The sequence below is a fragment of the Aquarana catesbeiana genome, linkage group LG13 (genome assembly GCF_042186555.1).
Source record: "Aquarana catesbeiana isolate 2022-GZ linkage group LG13, ASM4218655v1, whole genome shotgun sequence".
Lineage (NCBI taxonomy): Eukaryota > Metazoa > Chordata > Amphibia > Anura > Ranidae > Aquarana > Aquarana catesbeiana.
The window spans coordinates 30,056,438-30,071,631 of NC_133336.1; the positions used below are offsets into that span (position 1 = coordinate 30,056,438).

The 15,194-nt window shown below is 45.9% G+C and overlaps 1 protein-coding gene across 1 annotated transcript in view; it reads right to left on the reverse strand.

Moving 5' to 3' along the window:
- Positions 1-8,548: 8,548 nt before the first annotated feature.
- The window catches only part of LOC141117421 (cholesterol 24-hydroxylase-like), a 47,485-nt gene continuing 40,839 nt past the window's right edge, over positions 8,549-15,194 (reverse strand). The window contains exons 13-15 of the mRNA XM_073610282.1: positions 12,884-12,972; positions 12,712-12,778; positions 8,549-8,788 (exon numbers count right to left, since the gene is read on the reverse strand). Of these exons, the coding sequence (XP_073466383.1) occupies positions 8,642-8,788; positions 12,712-12,778; positions 12,884-12,972 (303 nt within the window). The 3' untranslated portion in view covers positions 8,549-8,641. The remainder of the gene's footprint in view (positions 8,789-12,711; positions 12,779-12,883; positions 12,973-15,194) is intronic.

Genomic DNA, 15,194 nt, shown 5'->3' on the forward strand with positions numbered 1-15,194 from the left:
TGCTCGTGCGGTGGATGGGAAAAGTGACGTGCGCAGACGCAACATCACTCCTCATTGGCTGGTAGGCAGAACATCAGGAGTCTTAGGTTACGCGAGAAGTGAGTGTAACAGGGCTTTTAACGTTGCCTGCATACAGAGGCATTAAGATGTCCTGTCATCTCTAAAATAAAGGGCGCAGATCAGATGTTCGGCACACTTAAGTGAGACAGGGCTCTTAATGCTGCCTGAGCACAGCAGTGTTAAGGTCCCCTGTCAATCAAAACTGGGGTAATGTGTGTTGCACTACCCCTGAAGGAGCCGCTTGGTAATTTTGGGTTCCCTGTTCTGCGCCTCAACTCCAAGAACACCTTCAGCCCCTCTGACACACCTGGTTGATTGAATCACTACAGACACACATAGCGTATAGTACCTTTCACCTTACCGTAGGATATAGGCAATAAACAATTACACACGTGTTTAGTGGTAGACACTATTTGTCTAGAATTAGGAACTTGCATAAATGATAAAAAAAATCCAGTTCACAAAGCAGAGTAGAACTACCCTCAGGTAATAAAGGTAAACAAATATATCTATAAAAGCAGCTCTATATCAATAGCAAAAAAACAAATACGAGAAAAGGTAAATCAATATTTAGCAACACAACTGTAATCTAAACATGTTTAAAGAAATAGCAGTTTCCTAATTGTTTTCAAGTGCACTCGAAAAAATGAGAGAAGGTGGGGTCCCCCTTTAAATGGCAACAACAAACTGTACAGGGCCAGTGCAAGGATTTTTGTTTACTTATCCCTGGTCCAAGAAGTGATGTCATACAGGGGAGGGCTGGCAGCCTGTCCAGTCAAGTGGCCCATTGAACCACCAAATCAGCTCATCCATGCTCACCTGGTTTTTCAATGCAGCCTCACCAGTGCCGCCTCATCAGTGCCCATCAATGCCGCCTCATCAGTGCCCATCAATGCCGCCTCATCAGTGCCCATCAATGCAGACTCACCAGAGTTGTAGTTTCCTCTGCCCTGTTCGGGAGCTTGAGCGCGGACTACAACTCCCGGAATACAACAGCAGCCGGATGGGCCGCCGGCCCAATTTCCTACAGAAGAAAAAAAAAGGCAGCGGGCAGCAGCTACCAGCTGTTTTCAACATAGATTAGAGTGGCCTAGGGGGCACTCTGCCCCCCCCCGGCCCAGCCTGCCCCTGACGTCATACATGACACTTCACGGTCTGTGTACAGGAGGGTGGCTGAGTGGATGAAGGTCTGCTGAGTTACAGCCGCCCTTCCCAGTGCCACCCATCATGACAGCACTGGGCCCGCAGGTGGGACAGTGGTGCCCGGTAAACATGGTGAAGGGGGTTGCACATTGTGTCAGTGGTGGAAGTGATAGGCGGCTTCCCAGCCACTTGTAACACTTCCAGATGAAAGGCGACAGTCAGGATTACTATAGTACACACACTTCGAGCTGCTATAGGGGCTGGGGATTAGGATTTTACTGCCCCTCTATCCTGGTGCCCTGAAGTGTCATTAACTTTGTATTGACACTTTCAGCGGTTCGCATAAGGCAGTGTGAACCGAGTCAGGTGCGATGCAGGAACCGGCAGTGGATTCACAGGGTTCTCGCATCGCACCAGTGTGAACCGAGCCTAAGTGTTGGTTCACACTACAGCGATGTGGGATCCCGGTGGCAGTTCACACTGCCCTATGCGAACTGCTTGGAGGGTCAATACAAAGTTAATGACACCCCCAAATCAGTTTGCATATCGCAGTGTAAACTGCAAATTCGGACAGGAATCAGATCACAAGGATGTGAACACCCATGCGTTGCGATTCTGCTGCAGATCAGAAAAGAGGTCCTGTGCGAGTTTGGTCCGAATGCGATAAAAAATCAGGCATACAATGTGTATGGCTGAAATCACATAGAAGTCGCATGTGATTTGCACTGCAGTGTGGTACAAATCACATCCGATGTTGAACATCGCTGCAGTGTGAACTAGCACTAAGTCCTAAATCTTCATCTCTTGCAGCTGTGAATAGGGCCTGCGGGCAGTATTAGGGCCAAAGAATACCAGGGTGGGAAGTTCCTATAGATGGCAGAAGATAATGGCCGACTGGCTTTTTTACCTGACCTGGGGATACAGCAACAATGGTTCCTCTGATCAGGAGTCAGCTCATTCTGGGTTGCTTGTGGCGACTCCGCTGGGTGGTGCCCAGATCTGTATTCTGGAAATAACTTCATGCCTTTCTTCAGAAGTGATGGTGATAGGCAGTGTGGATTTCTCTGTGGTGGTGCAGTGCAGTGGGATTCTCTCTCTCTCTGATGGAGTTCTGGGTGCACTTCCCCAAAATTCCCCCGGCATTCTGGATCTCTCTCCCTCCTCTTCAGCTGGGCATGCTGGGGGCTGCAGTTTCTTCCCTTAGTTTTGCAATGTCCACCACTCGAGACTACATTTCCCACAATCCTCCTCTGTTTCATTTTAGTGTTTTTTCCCCCTTGTCCAATAAGAAGGAGGGGGAAGAAACACAGTACAGTGCTGAGAGGAGGAGAGGGGGGAGAAGAGCCCACAGCAGCTTCTCTCTCCACACAGACACAGACAGCTGCTCTGTTTTTCTGCTGCTCTGCCCAACTCTGACAGGAGGAAGGAGGGGGGATGGGCAGGAAGCAGAGAGAGAGAGAGAGAGAATGCCCTCCAGTCTTTTAGTGGCGGCTCGAGCAGGGGGGTGAAGGAGGTCTCCTCGGACCCGCTCCTGTCATTTGCCGGCGGCATATATCAGGCAAATTCGGCGATGGCGAGGCCCCTATGATGGCGAGGCCTGAGGCGATCGCCTAATTTGCCTAATTGGAGAGCAGCCTCTGCACCCAGTCACTTGTGGAGACATCAGTGTAGGGTGAAGAGAAGCATAAGAATGTTCATTCAAACACAAGCACAGAGATATGCACTCAGGGGACAATCCCCCTTTCTGGGCATAATGACACAGGGCGGGTAAACTACACTCAGTAACAAGAGACACACAGACAGGAGGGGCTTCTGGAGAAATCCACCCTCCCCTCTCCCAGCTAATCCACATACATATATACATCCCATAATACTTTGCTCCCAAGGCAGACAGAAACAATAGAACAATAGGATACAGCCACACCTAAAACGATCTAGTAAAAAGTAGGGACACTCAGTCTAGGAGAACAAGCTAATACAATATTCCAGCAGTCGGAAAGGTGGAATTCATTTATCTTCATATATTTCTTGAGGAATATTGTTCAGAAATATGACTGTCCCAAGTGAAAGAGCCCCTTCAATCTTTCAACACAAACCACACATATAGAACCCTGGATAACAGGTAAAAGGAAATGCTGAGTGCGGTGTGGTTGTACGGTGAGTCTGGTTAGTGCAGACCCGACTGGAGTTCTCGGTCACCCTGTGCCCCTAATAGACACAGGATGATTTACACATAGGAGGGGCCGGTGGAACTGGACAAGGAGTTTCCAGAGCTCTCCAAGGTAAGTTGGGTTCCACAAGCCCCCCGCCCAAAGTGACTCCCGTCACAGGTACTCTTTATAGAAAGTGGTGAAATGTTTATTTTCAGTTTTTTAGTCACTTTGGGAATATTCTAAAATGCGATGACCCTTTTATAAAGGTAAATAAAGCAACTGGACCAGATTGCATAAACCCACGAATCCTTAAAGAATTGAGCTCTGTCCTTCCAAGCCATTGTTTCTAATATTTAGGGACTCTGACGGGAATGGTACCACTGGAAAGAAATCAAAGTCTTTACCAAGTAACTATAGACCTGTTAGTTTAACTTCTATAGTCGGGAAGATGCTGGAGAGTTTAATAAAAGACCACATAGATGAGTTCTTGCTGGAAAAAAATATTTTAAGCAACAGACAGCATGGATTCATGAAAGACAGAAGTTTTCAGACAAACCTGATTTCTTTTTATGAGGAGGTAAGGAAAACCTTGGACAGAGGGGTGACTGTGGATGTGGAATACTTGGATTTTGCAAAAGCGTTTTAACACAGTTCCCCACACACGGCTCATGTGTAAGGTAAAGTCTACAGGCTTGGAAAGATGAATTTGTAAATGGATAGAAAACTGATGTAGCACCCTGGTGTTTAGGCAGGGTTGCTCCTAAATTTACCTGCCAGGTATAGCTACCTGGTCCATTGTTAGGGATCAAATGATTTCACTCAAAGTCTGTGATTGCTGCACTTCTCTCTTTTGCCACTAGGTGGCTGGGCACTTAGTGGCATTAGATAAGACAAGGGCAATGCAAGGTCAGATTATGAGTATATGGGGTATCTCAGCCAATGGGAAGGAGTTTTTCTTAAATCCCTTGGCCTGCTGGAAGAACCTATATATTTGGGTGGAGTCAGGTGATCGGTGTTCTGTGCCACCTGGACGGCTGTCTGGGTGGACGTGTGTTGTACTGCCCGGGCTGCTAGGTCGGAGCTTGGGCCTATCCCGGGCACATCTGGCTGCTTAGCTGTCTGAGGGCCTATCCAGAAGCAAGAGAAAGCAGCGCAGGGTTGGGATTGAGGGTTGCAGTCCAACCAGAAGTGACGGTTCTGCCGGCCGGAGGTAGAGGGGAAGCACTAAGGGACCAACCACCTTTACCAGGGACCACAGTGAGAAGCTGAAGCAAGTACCGGAGCAGTATTCTCACCAACCGGGGATGGTGAAGAATCAGGAAACTTCAGCAGGTGTCAAGCCAGGGACCCAGCCAGCAGAGATGACGCTTGCTCCAATTTACAAGCCAACCTCAATACACTGTCTAATTGGGCAACTACATTTACAATAAAAAGTATGTGAACCTTTTGGAATGATATGGATTTCTGCACAAATTGGTCATAAAATTTGATCTGATCTTCATTTAAGTCACAACAATAGACAATCCGACAATGGTCAAGAATTACTCCTGACCGTTGTGCATGTCTGATCTGCAACTACAGGAAATGTTTGGTTGAAGTTATTGCTGCCAAAGGAGGTTCAACCAGTTATTAAATCCAAGGATTCACATACTTTTTCCACCTGCACTGTGAATGTTTACATGGTGTGTTCAATAAAAACATGGTAACATTTAACTCTTTGTGTGTTATTAGTTTAAGCAGACTGTGATTGTCTATTGTTGTGACTTAGTTGAAGATCAGATCACATTGACTGACCAATTTGTGCAGAAATCCATATTATTCCAAAAGGATTCACATACTTTTTATTGCAACTGTAAGTGGCAAATGAGGTTTAATGTAGATAAGTGTAAAGTTATGCACTTGGAGGCTAAGAATATGCATACATCATACATACTAGGGGAGTACAACTTGTTGTGCAGAGTATTGAAATAATGTATTTTACATTAATCTGTTTGTTGTTCTTTCAACACAACTGGGGGAATCCATAGTGGAGAAGGATCTGGGGGTTTTGGTAGATCATAAGCTCAATAATAGAATGCAATGCCAAGCTTAGGTTTCCAAAGCGAGCAAAGTCCTTTCTTGTATTAAGAGAGGTATGGACTCCAGAGAGAGAGAGATAGCATTTTGCCCCCCTGTACAAATCATTAGTAAGACTTCATCTGGAATATGCATTTCAGTTTTGGGCATCAGTTCTAAAAAAGGATATTGGGGAACTGGAGAAAGTGCAGAGAAGGGCAACCAAACTAATAAGAGGCATGGAGGAGCTCAGCTATGAGGAAAGATTAGAGGAACTGAATTTATTCTCTCTTGAGAAGAGGAGACTAAGAGGGAATATGATCAACATGTACAAAAACATAAGTGGTCCATATAATGAACTTGGTGTTGAGTTATTTACTAAGGTCATCACAGAGGACAAGGGGGCACTCTTTGTCCTCTGAGATCGAGAGAGCATGCACATTAGGGTGACTACACTGGGGATCCAGGGAGACCCCAAATGGCAGTGTAGTCACCCTATAGGAGTAAGTACAGCAGTCATCAATTTGGATGGAAGATTTTTTTCTGAAAAGAAAGGAAGCATAGAAAAACCCAACAGCAATATTTAGAAGCATGTGAAATATCATTTTACATTTATACTTTCATTTTGAGGGTTAAATAACACTTCAAAACCTAAAGTGGTTGTAAACCTCAGACATGAAATATGAACAAAACATATCCCTCTATAGTGTGTACTTGTCTTAATTCACTCAGGCCGGGTTCACACTGGTACAACACAACCACTTTGGATCTGACTTTGCCCTGTGACTTGAAGTCCGACTTCAATGAACTAGGATCCAACTTTGATCCCCGACAATACCAGGCACTGTGTCTGGTATGAATCTTTAGGGGGAACTCCACGCACAATGTAAAAAAAAAAAAATAGCATGGATTCCCCCTCCAGAAGCATACCAGGCCCTTCAGTCTGGTATTGATTTTCAGGGGAACCCCCACGCCCAAATAAGGCATTGGGGTCCCCCCGTAATCCATACCAGACCCTTATCCGAGCACACAGCCCTGCAGGTCAGGAAAGGGGGTAGGGATGAGCGAGCGCCCGAACCGTACCAGGCTGCATTCCCTCAACATAGGGGGCGTGGGTGCTTTGGGGCAGGGGGGCCCTGCGCCTGTCCCCCCACCCCAAAGCACCTTGTCCCCATGTTGATGAGGACAAGAGCCTCTTTCTAACAACCCTGGCTGTTGGGTGTTGGGGTCTGCGGGCAGGGGGCTTATCGGAATCTGGAAGCCCCCTTTAACAAGTGGGCCCCCAGATCCCAGCCCCCCACCCTATTTGAATGAGTATGGAGTACATTGTACCCCTTCCCATTCACTTAAAAAAAAGTGTAAAAAGTAAAACAAAATAAAATAAAAATATGTGTAAAGTAATTTATTAAGGCAGCTCAGTCTCTTCCAATCTCTTCTCCCCTCTCCGGCTCTTCTGCCTGCTCCACTGACGTCTTCTGCCTCTGCCGGTTCTTCTCCCCTCTCCGGCTCTTCTGCCTGCTCCACTGACATCTTCTGCCTCTGCCGGTTCTTCTCCCCTCTCCGGGTCTTCTCCGCTGATGTCTTTTAGCCCTGTCCGTTTATTCTCCCTCTGCCCGCTGTCTTCTCCGCCATCTTCTTGCTCTTTTGCTGGGTCTTCTCTCTCTGTTCTTCTTCCGATTTTGACTCGACGCTCTCTCTAATGCTGGGTGCGCAGTGTGCCACTACTTATATTGGCATGGGGTGGGGTCACCGGTTATGTAATCTGGAGACCCCGCCCCTTATGACGTCACTGCCACATCATGCCCTGAGCGGTGATGTCATAAGGGGAGGGCCTCTGGTGACCCCGCACCATGCCAATATAAGTAGTGGCACACCGCGCACCCGGCATTAGAGAGGGAGAGAGCATCGAGTCAACATCAGAAGAAGAACAGAGGGAGAAGACAGCGGAGAAGACCCAGCAAAAGAGCAAGAAGATAGCGGAAAAGGCCAAGGCAGAAGACTGTGGACAGAGTGAGAAGAACCGGAGAGGGCTAGAAGACATCAGCGGAGAGCAGAGAAGACCAGGAGAGGGGAGAAGAGATCGGAAGAGACAATGGAGCTGCCTTATTAAATTAATTTAAAAACCTGTGTAATGTGTTTTATTTTTAACACTTTTTTTTAGGTGAATGGGTAGGGGTACAATGTACCCCATACTCATTCACATAGGGTGGGGGGCTGGGATCTGGAGGCCCCCTTGTTAAAGCCCCCTAAGTGACTCACCATGAGTCACTTCTCACAAGTATTCCTGAAACCAAGAGAAAAAAGGTGCCAGGGGAGAAAGCTCCAGCAGAGTGACAACCTCAGCTCTGTTCCAGAGTACTGTGAGAAGTGGGATGTGTCTCTTCCCTCCAATCAGCAATCAAACATCTCCTCACTGAACTCTGCAGAGTGTAAATTCAGCTCTTTGCCCCCCCTTTTCTAACAGCTCAGACAAGCTTAATAAATCCTGGACTTTGAATGGCTGTAGAGGAGAGAAGACTGCAGATAAACAGGTACAACTTATGAAACAAATGCTCCTACATCTCTGTGTATCACCTGAGGCCAGTCACTTCAATGGGTATACATAAGGATTTACAACCGCCTTAATATCACTTTATTTATAAAACATTTGTTGCACGAATGTCAGAAGCATTTGTGCAGGCAGAACGAAATGTCCCATAATTTAAGAGATGAATGCCCGCATCTCCAGCTCCACCCAGTGGCCAAAATGCAGCATAGCTCCCAGTGAGAAAACCATTCCGTATTTTGGCCACTGGAGGAAGCTGAAGATACAGGCATTAAATCTCTTACAAAAATTACGGGACATTACATTCGGCACATGCACAAATGCTTCTGACATTCGAGCAGCGAATGTTTTATAAGTAGAACTCAAAGTGTTTTGTGATTTTTGTAATATTGCCACAGTGTTGACTCATGCAGATGCCTGAAAACAGATTATAAACAGGACTATGGCTTCTCCCTCCTTCCCTGCACTGGCCCACAGATTGTCTCACACCTCCCTGGATATTGATGGCACCTTCACTACCATTCATTAGCTTTGCAGAAGAAGAAACTCGTTGTACCAAAGTTTAAAAAATACTTCAAAAAGCAGGAAAGGATTCTTTAAAATATCTATATTTCTGCATTTATAAAAACACATCTATGAATGCTAGTAATGACTAAATGACACAATAACGGAATAAAAGTTTCAATTATTTATGTCCTCGGGGCCGTAGCCTACAGATGACGCCATCCTTGGGGCGAAGAGTCGCGTTGTCTACTATGTCAAAGCTCTGTCTCTCCACCAACTCAAATTCAAACCTCTGGAGTAGTTTTGACATGACCACTTTGGCTTCCATCTGTGATAGAACAAAGACAGGGGTTAGACCCAGGGCTCCCGCAGATGAGTGGAGCAGAGGAGCACAGGAGGGGGAGCGTCAGTGGGTGGGGTGACCTATTAGGAGAACCTGTCACTTCACCCAGATTCTCTTTCAAGGCAAATTAACATAGTTTATATTGTAATGGAAGGACATATGAAGTGAAAGTCTTTGACTTCTTTATATCCCGCAGTCAGCTTCTCACAGTCCAGTATACAGAGGAATTTTCACACACACAGCTTTTGTGGATTCGCCATGCCCAACCTTAAAGTTCAGCTCCAGCTTACATTTTTATTTCTTTTTGGGCAGTGTATAAAAAACAAAACAAAAAGGAGTACTGGCTGCAATAACAACCTTAGATCCGGAGTTGCTCCCTGTAGTATCTCTTTTTGGCCACATGATGCCCTCAGTCTTCCAGGTTAATACTGATACCTATTGTGGCTCCCTGCAGTACCTCTCATTGACCACTTGATGCCCTCAGTCTTCCAGGTTAATACTGATACCTATTGTGGCTCCTTGCAGTACCTCTCAGTGGCCACTTGATGCCCTCAGTCTTCCAGGATAACACTGACACCTATTGTGGCTCCCTGCAGTACCTCTCATTGGCCACTTGATGCCCTCAGTCTTCCAGGTTAACACTGACACCTATTATGGCTCCCTGCAGTACCTCTCATTGGCCACTTGATGCCCTCAGTCTTCCAGGATAACACTGACACCTATTGTGGCTCCCTGCAGTACCTCTCATTGGCCACTTGATGCCCTCAGTCTTCCAGGTTAACTGATACCTATTGTGGCTCCCTGCAGTACCTCTCATTGGCCACTTGATGCCCTCGGTCCTCCAGGTTTAATGCTACCTATCTGGGAATACCAGGCAGACTGCACTGAGATGAAGAGGACCTTGCAGCATCACATAACTGGTCCAAAGACATTGAAACAGTTATTAAAACATAAAAAGGGTAACATATGGCCACTAGGGGGGAGGGGACACATTTTGAATGGGGGGGTGATTTTTAAAGCGGACCTTTAGTCATTTTTCCAAATTTCCATCTATTAAATCTTCTACCGTATTAAAACATTTTTTTTCTGCTAGTAAATACCTTATACAGCCCACTTCCTGTTGCTTGTCTGGTTATTAGCCTAGGCTTATGACATCATGCACAGCTCTCTCACTCTTGTGAGAGTTTGCCAGGAAGGGAGGGGGGGGGATGAGTCATAAAAGGGCCAATGAGAGCTGCAGAGCTGGAGGTGTGCCCCTGTGTAAATCCAGGAAGTGAACAGGCAGCAGCTTCAGCTGCCCACAGTTAAAATGGATGCAGCCAGACTCAGTGGAGGGAGATTTCTGCTGCATATTTGGCAAGCACAGAATCACAGTATATATAAAATAACATGCAAAGTGGTTGGAGGGAAGCTTCAGAATGGCAAAGATGTTTTTATTGCAAATTATGTGAGCAGACTGCAGTTCCTCTTTAAGCTGGCCATACCACAATACACTGGCATTGCTGACACCCCGGCATCTCTGCCTTGCGGCTGTATTCTTGACAGCTTTGGGTGGAAAGGAAGATGCTGGGTGGCACAGGGGCTCACTGGATAAGTTGAAGCCACTTACAGTGTGCATTAAAAGCTGCAGCTATTCGAATACAGCCCGCCTCATTAAATCCAGCATCATCTAGCTCTTTCCTCCCCAGCCTGATCATCTCTGACCCATCCCTTTCATTCATTGGATTTCAGTTCTTGCAATCATAGAGGCCCAGCGTGACATGTGGGTGTTGCTTAGGGTGGCGTGCATGGAAATACAGCCTGTCGAGGAAAGCCTACACCTCCACTTATGGAGGCATTTTGATATTTGCATGAAAGAGCCAGCCCACTGCTTGCATAAGGGCCGAGGGTTCTTGAAAGGACTACTAAGGGACAAGTGCTGTGATGTTTTCAGGAACCACCCTGCAGGCCCCTCCCACCAGCGATGATCTGCCTGCATTGCAGAGAGAGGCACAGAGATCCAGTGATGACATTAATGGGTCTAATATAAGGTATGCAATCAAATTGGAATTTTTTAATTGACTGGCATGACTTTTTTTTTGGGGGGGGGGGGGGGGGGAGTATAGGCTGGGGCGTACCTACAGCGAGGTAAACAAGGCGTTTGCCTTGGGCCGTATTTTCCAGGAGGGGGGGGAGGGGCTTCCTCTCCCTGCCACTTCACCTTACTGCACTGATTTTCCCCCCCGTCACAAACCTGAGTGCCCCCCACCTCCCTGATTGCTGGGCGCCCCCTTCAGTACGATTCATCCAGTGCAGCTCAGGCTGCAGAGAAAGAGACTGTCTTCAGTCCCTTTCTTGCTCTCAAAAAAGAGACATTAATTAGAGGCAGGGGGCAGCCCTCCCCCGTCCATCGCCACCCCCCCATCCATGCGTCCGGTCCCTTTCAGGACACCGGTGCATGGATTCCAATGCGGGCGGGGGGGGGGGGGGGTCTGTTTTTTTGAAGCACCGATTAAAGCCAGAGGCTCTAATAGGCTTCAATATAGGGTGGTCTCTGGTCGCAGAGAGTGCGCTCCGATCCCAACCAGGTGTGTTACAACAGCGAATTAATAATATTCACTGTTGTAACACTGATCCTCTTCCCGGCCAATCAGGAAGCGGGTTTTGACACCAGTCACCCAATTGGTTGAAAGGACAGGTGATCCTATTGGATGTGTACGAGGAGGAGGGGAGGAGCTGGAAGCCACCGTGGAGAAGAGGACACGGAGCTGCTGCACCACGCTGCCTGCTGCCTGTCACCCGCCACGATTGGGTAAGTGCCGGACAGACCAGCAAACGGGGGGGGTGCCACTCGGGGCGGGGGGGGGGGGAGGTGATGGGTGGTTGTTTGCCGCCCCCCCCAAAAAAAAAAAAACACCAGCCGCCACTGATTAGAGGTCTGTTTAGACCCCTGATGCCTCTCCATAGCCCCCCTAATCACCAAGAAAAAAAAAAAATATGAAAGAAATAGAATTTTACCTGTACAAAAAAATATTAAAATAAACATAGTAGGAGCCTTTTTACACAGGTGGGCTCTGTAAAGTGGATCCGCCTGCTCAGTGGGGGGATCTGTCTGCTATGCAGAGCGGACATGGACACAGCCCGCTCTCATCTATGGGGATAGGTGGTCCGTTTCCATCAGACTGCCATCCGTACCGCCAGACAGATGGGGAATAGATCCCCCCCATCTGTCTGGTTTTGGCGGACAGGATTGGATCAGATGGTGGTGGATGCCAACGGACAGGAAGGGGATGGACAAACTTAGCTTGGGGGAGGGGGGAGGGGGCGCGATTTTAGTCTCACCTAGGGCAGCACAAAACCAAAATACACCACTGAGTATAAGAAACTGGGAATGCAAAATGTAACCGGATGAAAGGATATGTAAACGTTCCTTTTTTTTTTTTTTTAAACATACATGTCATACTTACCTCCTCTGTGCAGTTGGTTTTGCACAGAGTTGCCCTGATCCTCCTCTTCTGGGGTCCCTCAGCAGCACTCCTGGCTCCTCCTCTTCTCGGAAAAACGCTCTCCCTCGGGGCACCCGTGCGAGCGCGCTCCCGTGTCCTGCTGCTGCGTTCATTGATACAGACAGCAGGACTCGACTCCCCCCCCCCTAGCTCCCACGTCATTGGATTTGAATGACAGCAGCGGGAGCCAATGGCTGCGCTGCTATCAATCTCTCCAATCAGGACCCAAGACACCGGCTGGAGCAGGTGTGCTCGTCCCCGGCGCAGGAACGATCGGGCTCAGGTAAGTAAAAGGCGGGTCTCTGGGGGGCTGGTGCACTACAAGAGGTTTTTCACCTCAATGCATAGAATGCATTAAGGTGAAAAACCGCAAGGGTTTACAACTCCTTTAAAACATCCACTTTAAGCTTGGCCTGCTCTTACCTGAGAAAATACTTGTCCAATGCAGGATCGAGGCCCCAGAGAAAACGGAAAGTATGTGAAGTTTTTCCTAGATAGAATGAAGAACAGTATCACCAACACATTTCAAAGTATAGCAAGAAAACTCTTGTTACCTTTTAAAGCACACATACCATGTGACAGGTAACACTCTTACCTCTGGGAACCCGGACCAAATCTTTCCGGGTCAAACTTCAGTGGATCGTTAAAGAATTGCTCCGTCCTCCCATAGGCATAGAAGTTAAACTACAAAATAACGCAAGAAAAAAAAGAAAACGGTGATGTTGGCTTTCAAGAACCCTTCTTAGATAATGGAAATGCATGGCAGCAAAGCACAGCCAAGGAAAAGTAGGAAAAAATGGGTATATTCAGCAAAAATGTCATGCATGTGAACACTGCATTGCAACAACCCAAATTCATCTTTTATAATAAATACCATCATTCCTTCCTTCATTCCTAACTATTAAATTATAAGTATTGGAATTTCCTTTAAAATTTGCCTGTTAGTGAACCTAACGAATACGAACTTATCGGAAGTTACGAATTATCCGAAATAACGAATGCCTCATCTAAAGAAATGGAACAAAACGAATTAATAATAAATAATATTGAATAAAACGTTTCTAATTATTATTATTGTTTATTATTATTAATGTGTTACATTACGTTCCTATAGATTCGGTATTTCGGAATAATTTGTAACTTTGGATGTATTCGTTAGTTATTTCCAATTTTCGGATTTTCAAATTTACAAATATTTACGAACGTATGAATTTACGAATTTTCAAATATTTGAATTTACGAATATTCGGAAAAAATCATTTAACGGGTTTTTCGCTAATTCTGATATTTCCGAATTAACACATTTTGTTAAAAAATTGGTTGATAAAAAAGGAATTCGGAAAGAAACAGGGTACATGGTACAGATTTACTATATCGTAATTAATACCGTGAAAAATTACCAAAATTATTTATAACCACTATTGAATAAGTGTATAAAATTAATAGTGTCAAATGAACCAAAAAGAACACATAAAGAGTCCCATCACAAATAGTGCTAAAAAAAAAAAATCAAAAATAAAGTTCATAAACGTAGAAAGGAAGAAAAGCTGATACAAAATCCGTGATAAAGGAAATCCAATCTTCCAAACAGTGAATACACCCAAGTGAATATGAGGCTCCTTACCGACTTAAAAGACCAACAAAGGTCTATCCAGGCAAATGGGAGATTACAGGTTTCCCAATAACCTATATCAGCATCTGGGTCTGTGGCTGAGGCTGTATGGCTCCGGAAATAAAAGCAAGAAAGGCTCCCATAGTGTAATCGTTCCAATCAATAATATTTAATGAATAAAAAGATGCACTTACAAAAGGTTCCAATAGACAAATGTCAGAGTAATCTCAGTGTAAAAGCGTCTCCGCAGGCTTCCCGCTGTGCATACACTTCCCATCCAATTCAGCAAAAAGGAACAGCGTAGTGACGTCAGCGTCATAGGCCACACCCTACGCGTTTCGTCACGATAGGACTTCGTCTGGGGGTTGGGCCAAGTACCGCTCGTCACCACGCTCTGGATATAAATAGACCCGCGGCGCCATTTTAAGTACTGGCCGCTGTAGAAAATAAACCCGCGATGCCATCTTAAGTACTGGCCGCTGTAGAGAATAAACCCGCGGCGCCATATTAAGTACTGGCCGCTATAGAAATAAGATGGGAAATAAAAAATGGCGCCGAACTAACGACACACCATCCAGAGCAAAGAAATAAAATTTAAAAAAAGGGAAGCCATAAACCAATATTACAATTACCGCCATCTAGCGGCCAAAAATCATACCATCGGGATGAAAGGATATCCTGAGGCTGAGATAGATGATACTATTGTGCAGGTGGGTAATCTAGATAGAAATACTATGCTCAGTGGGGATAGGATGGTGAATCATGTTCCTGATAATCGACTTACCTGCTCTTTGGTAACAAGATACTCTAACCAACATTTCTTGGTCAAAAAGATACTGAATAGACATTGGGGCCTGTTGAAGAATGATAAGGTACTTGGCCCTACTTTGCCGGATCATCCAGTAGTCATTTTTAGAGGGGCACCTACTTTACGGCATATGATTGCTCCCAATATTGTAGATCCACCTAAACCTATTTCTTTTTTTCCATCTTTGAATGGCTTCCATCCCTGTAGAAAATGCGAAATTTGCCAGCTTAATGCATTCAGAGGCCGGAGATGTGAGAGTTTTCAATCAACCCAAACTAATCAAATATATAGGATTGAGTCATTTATCACGTGCACTACTGAGTATGTAGTGTACATGATACAGTGCCCCTGTTCAAAGTAATATATTGGGCGCACAAAGCGGGCTCTCCATGTGCGGTTATCTGAACATGTGGGCAACATTAGGCGTGGATTTACTAAACATAACCTGTCTAGGCATTATGCCAAATACCACGATAAGAAGGTAAA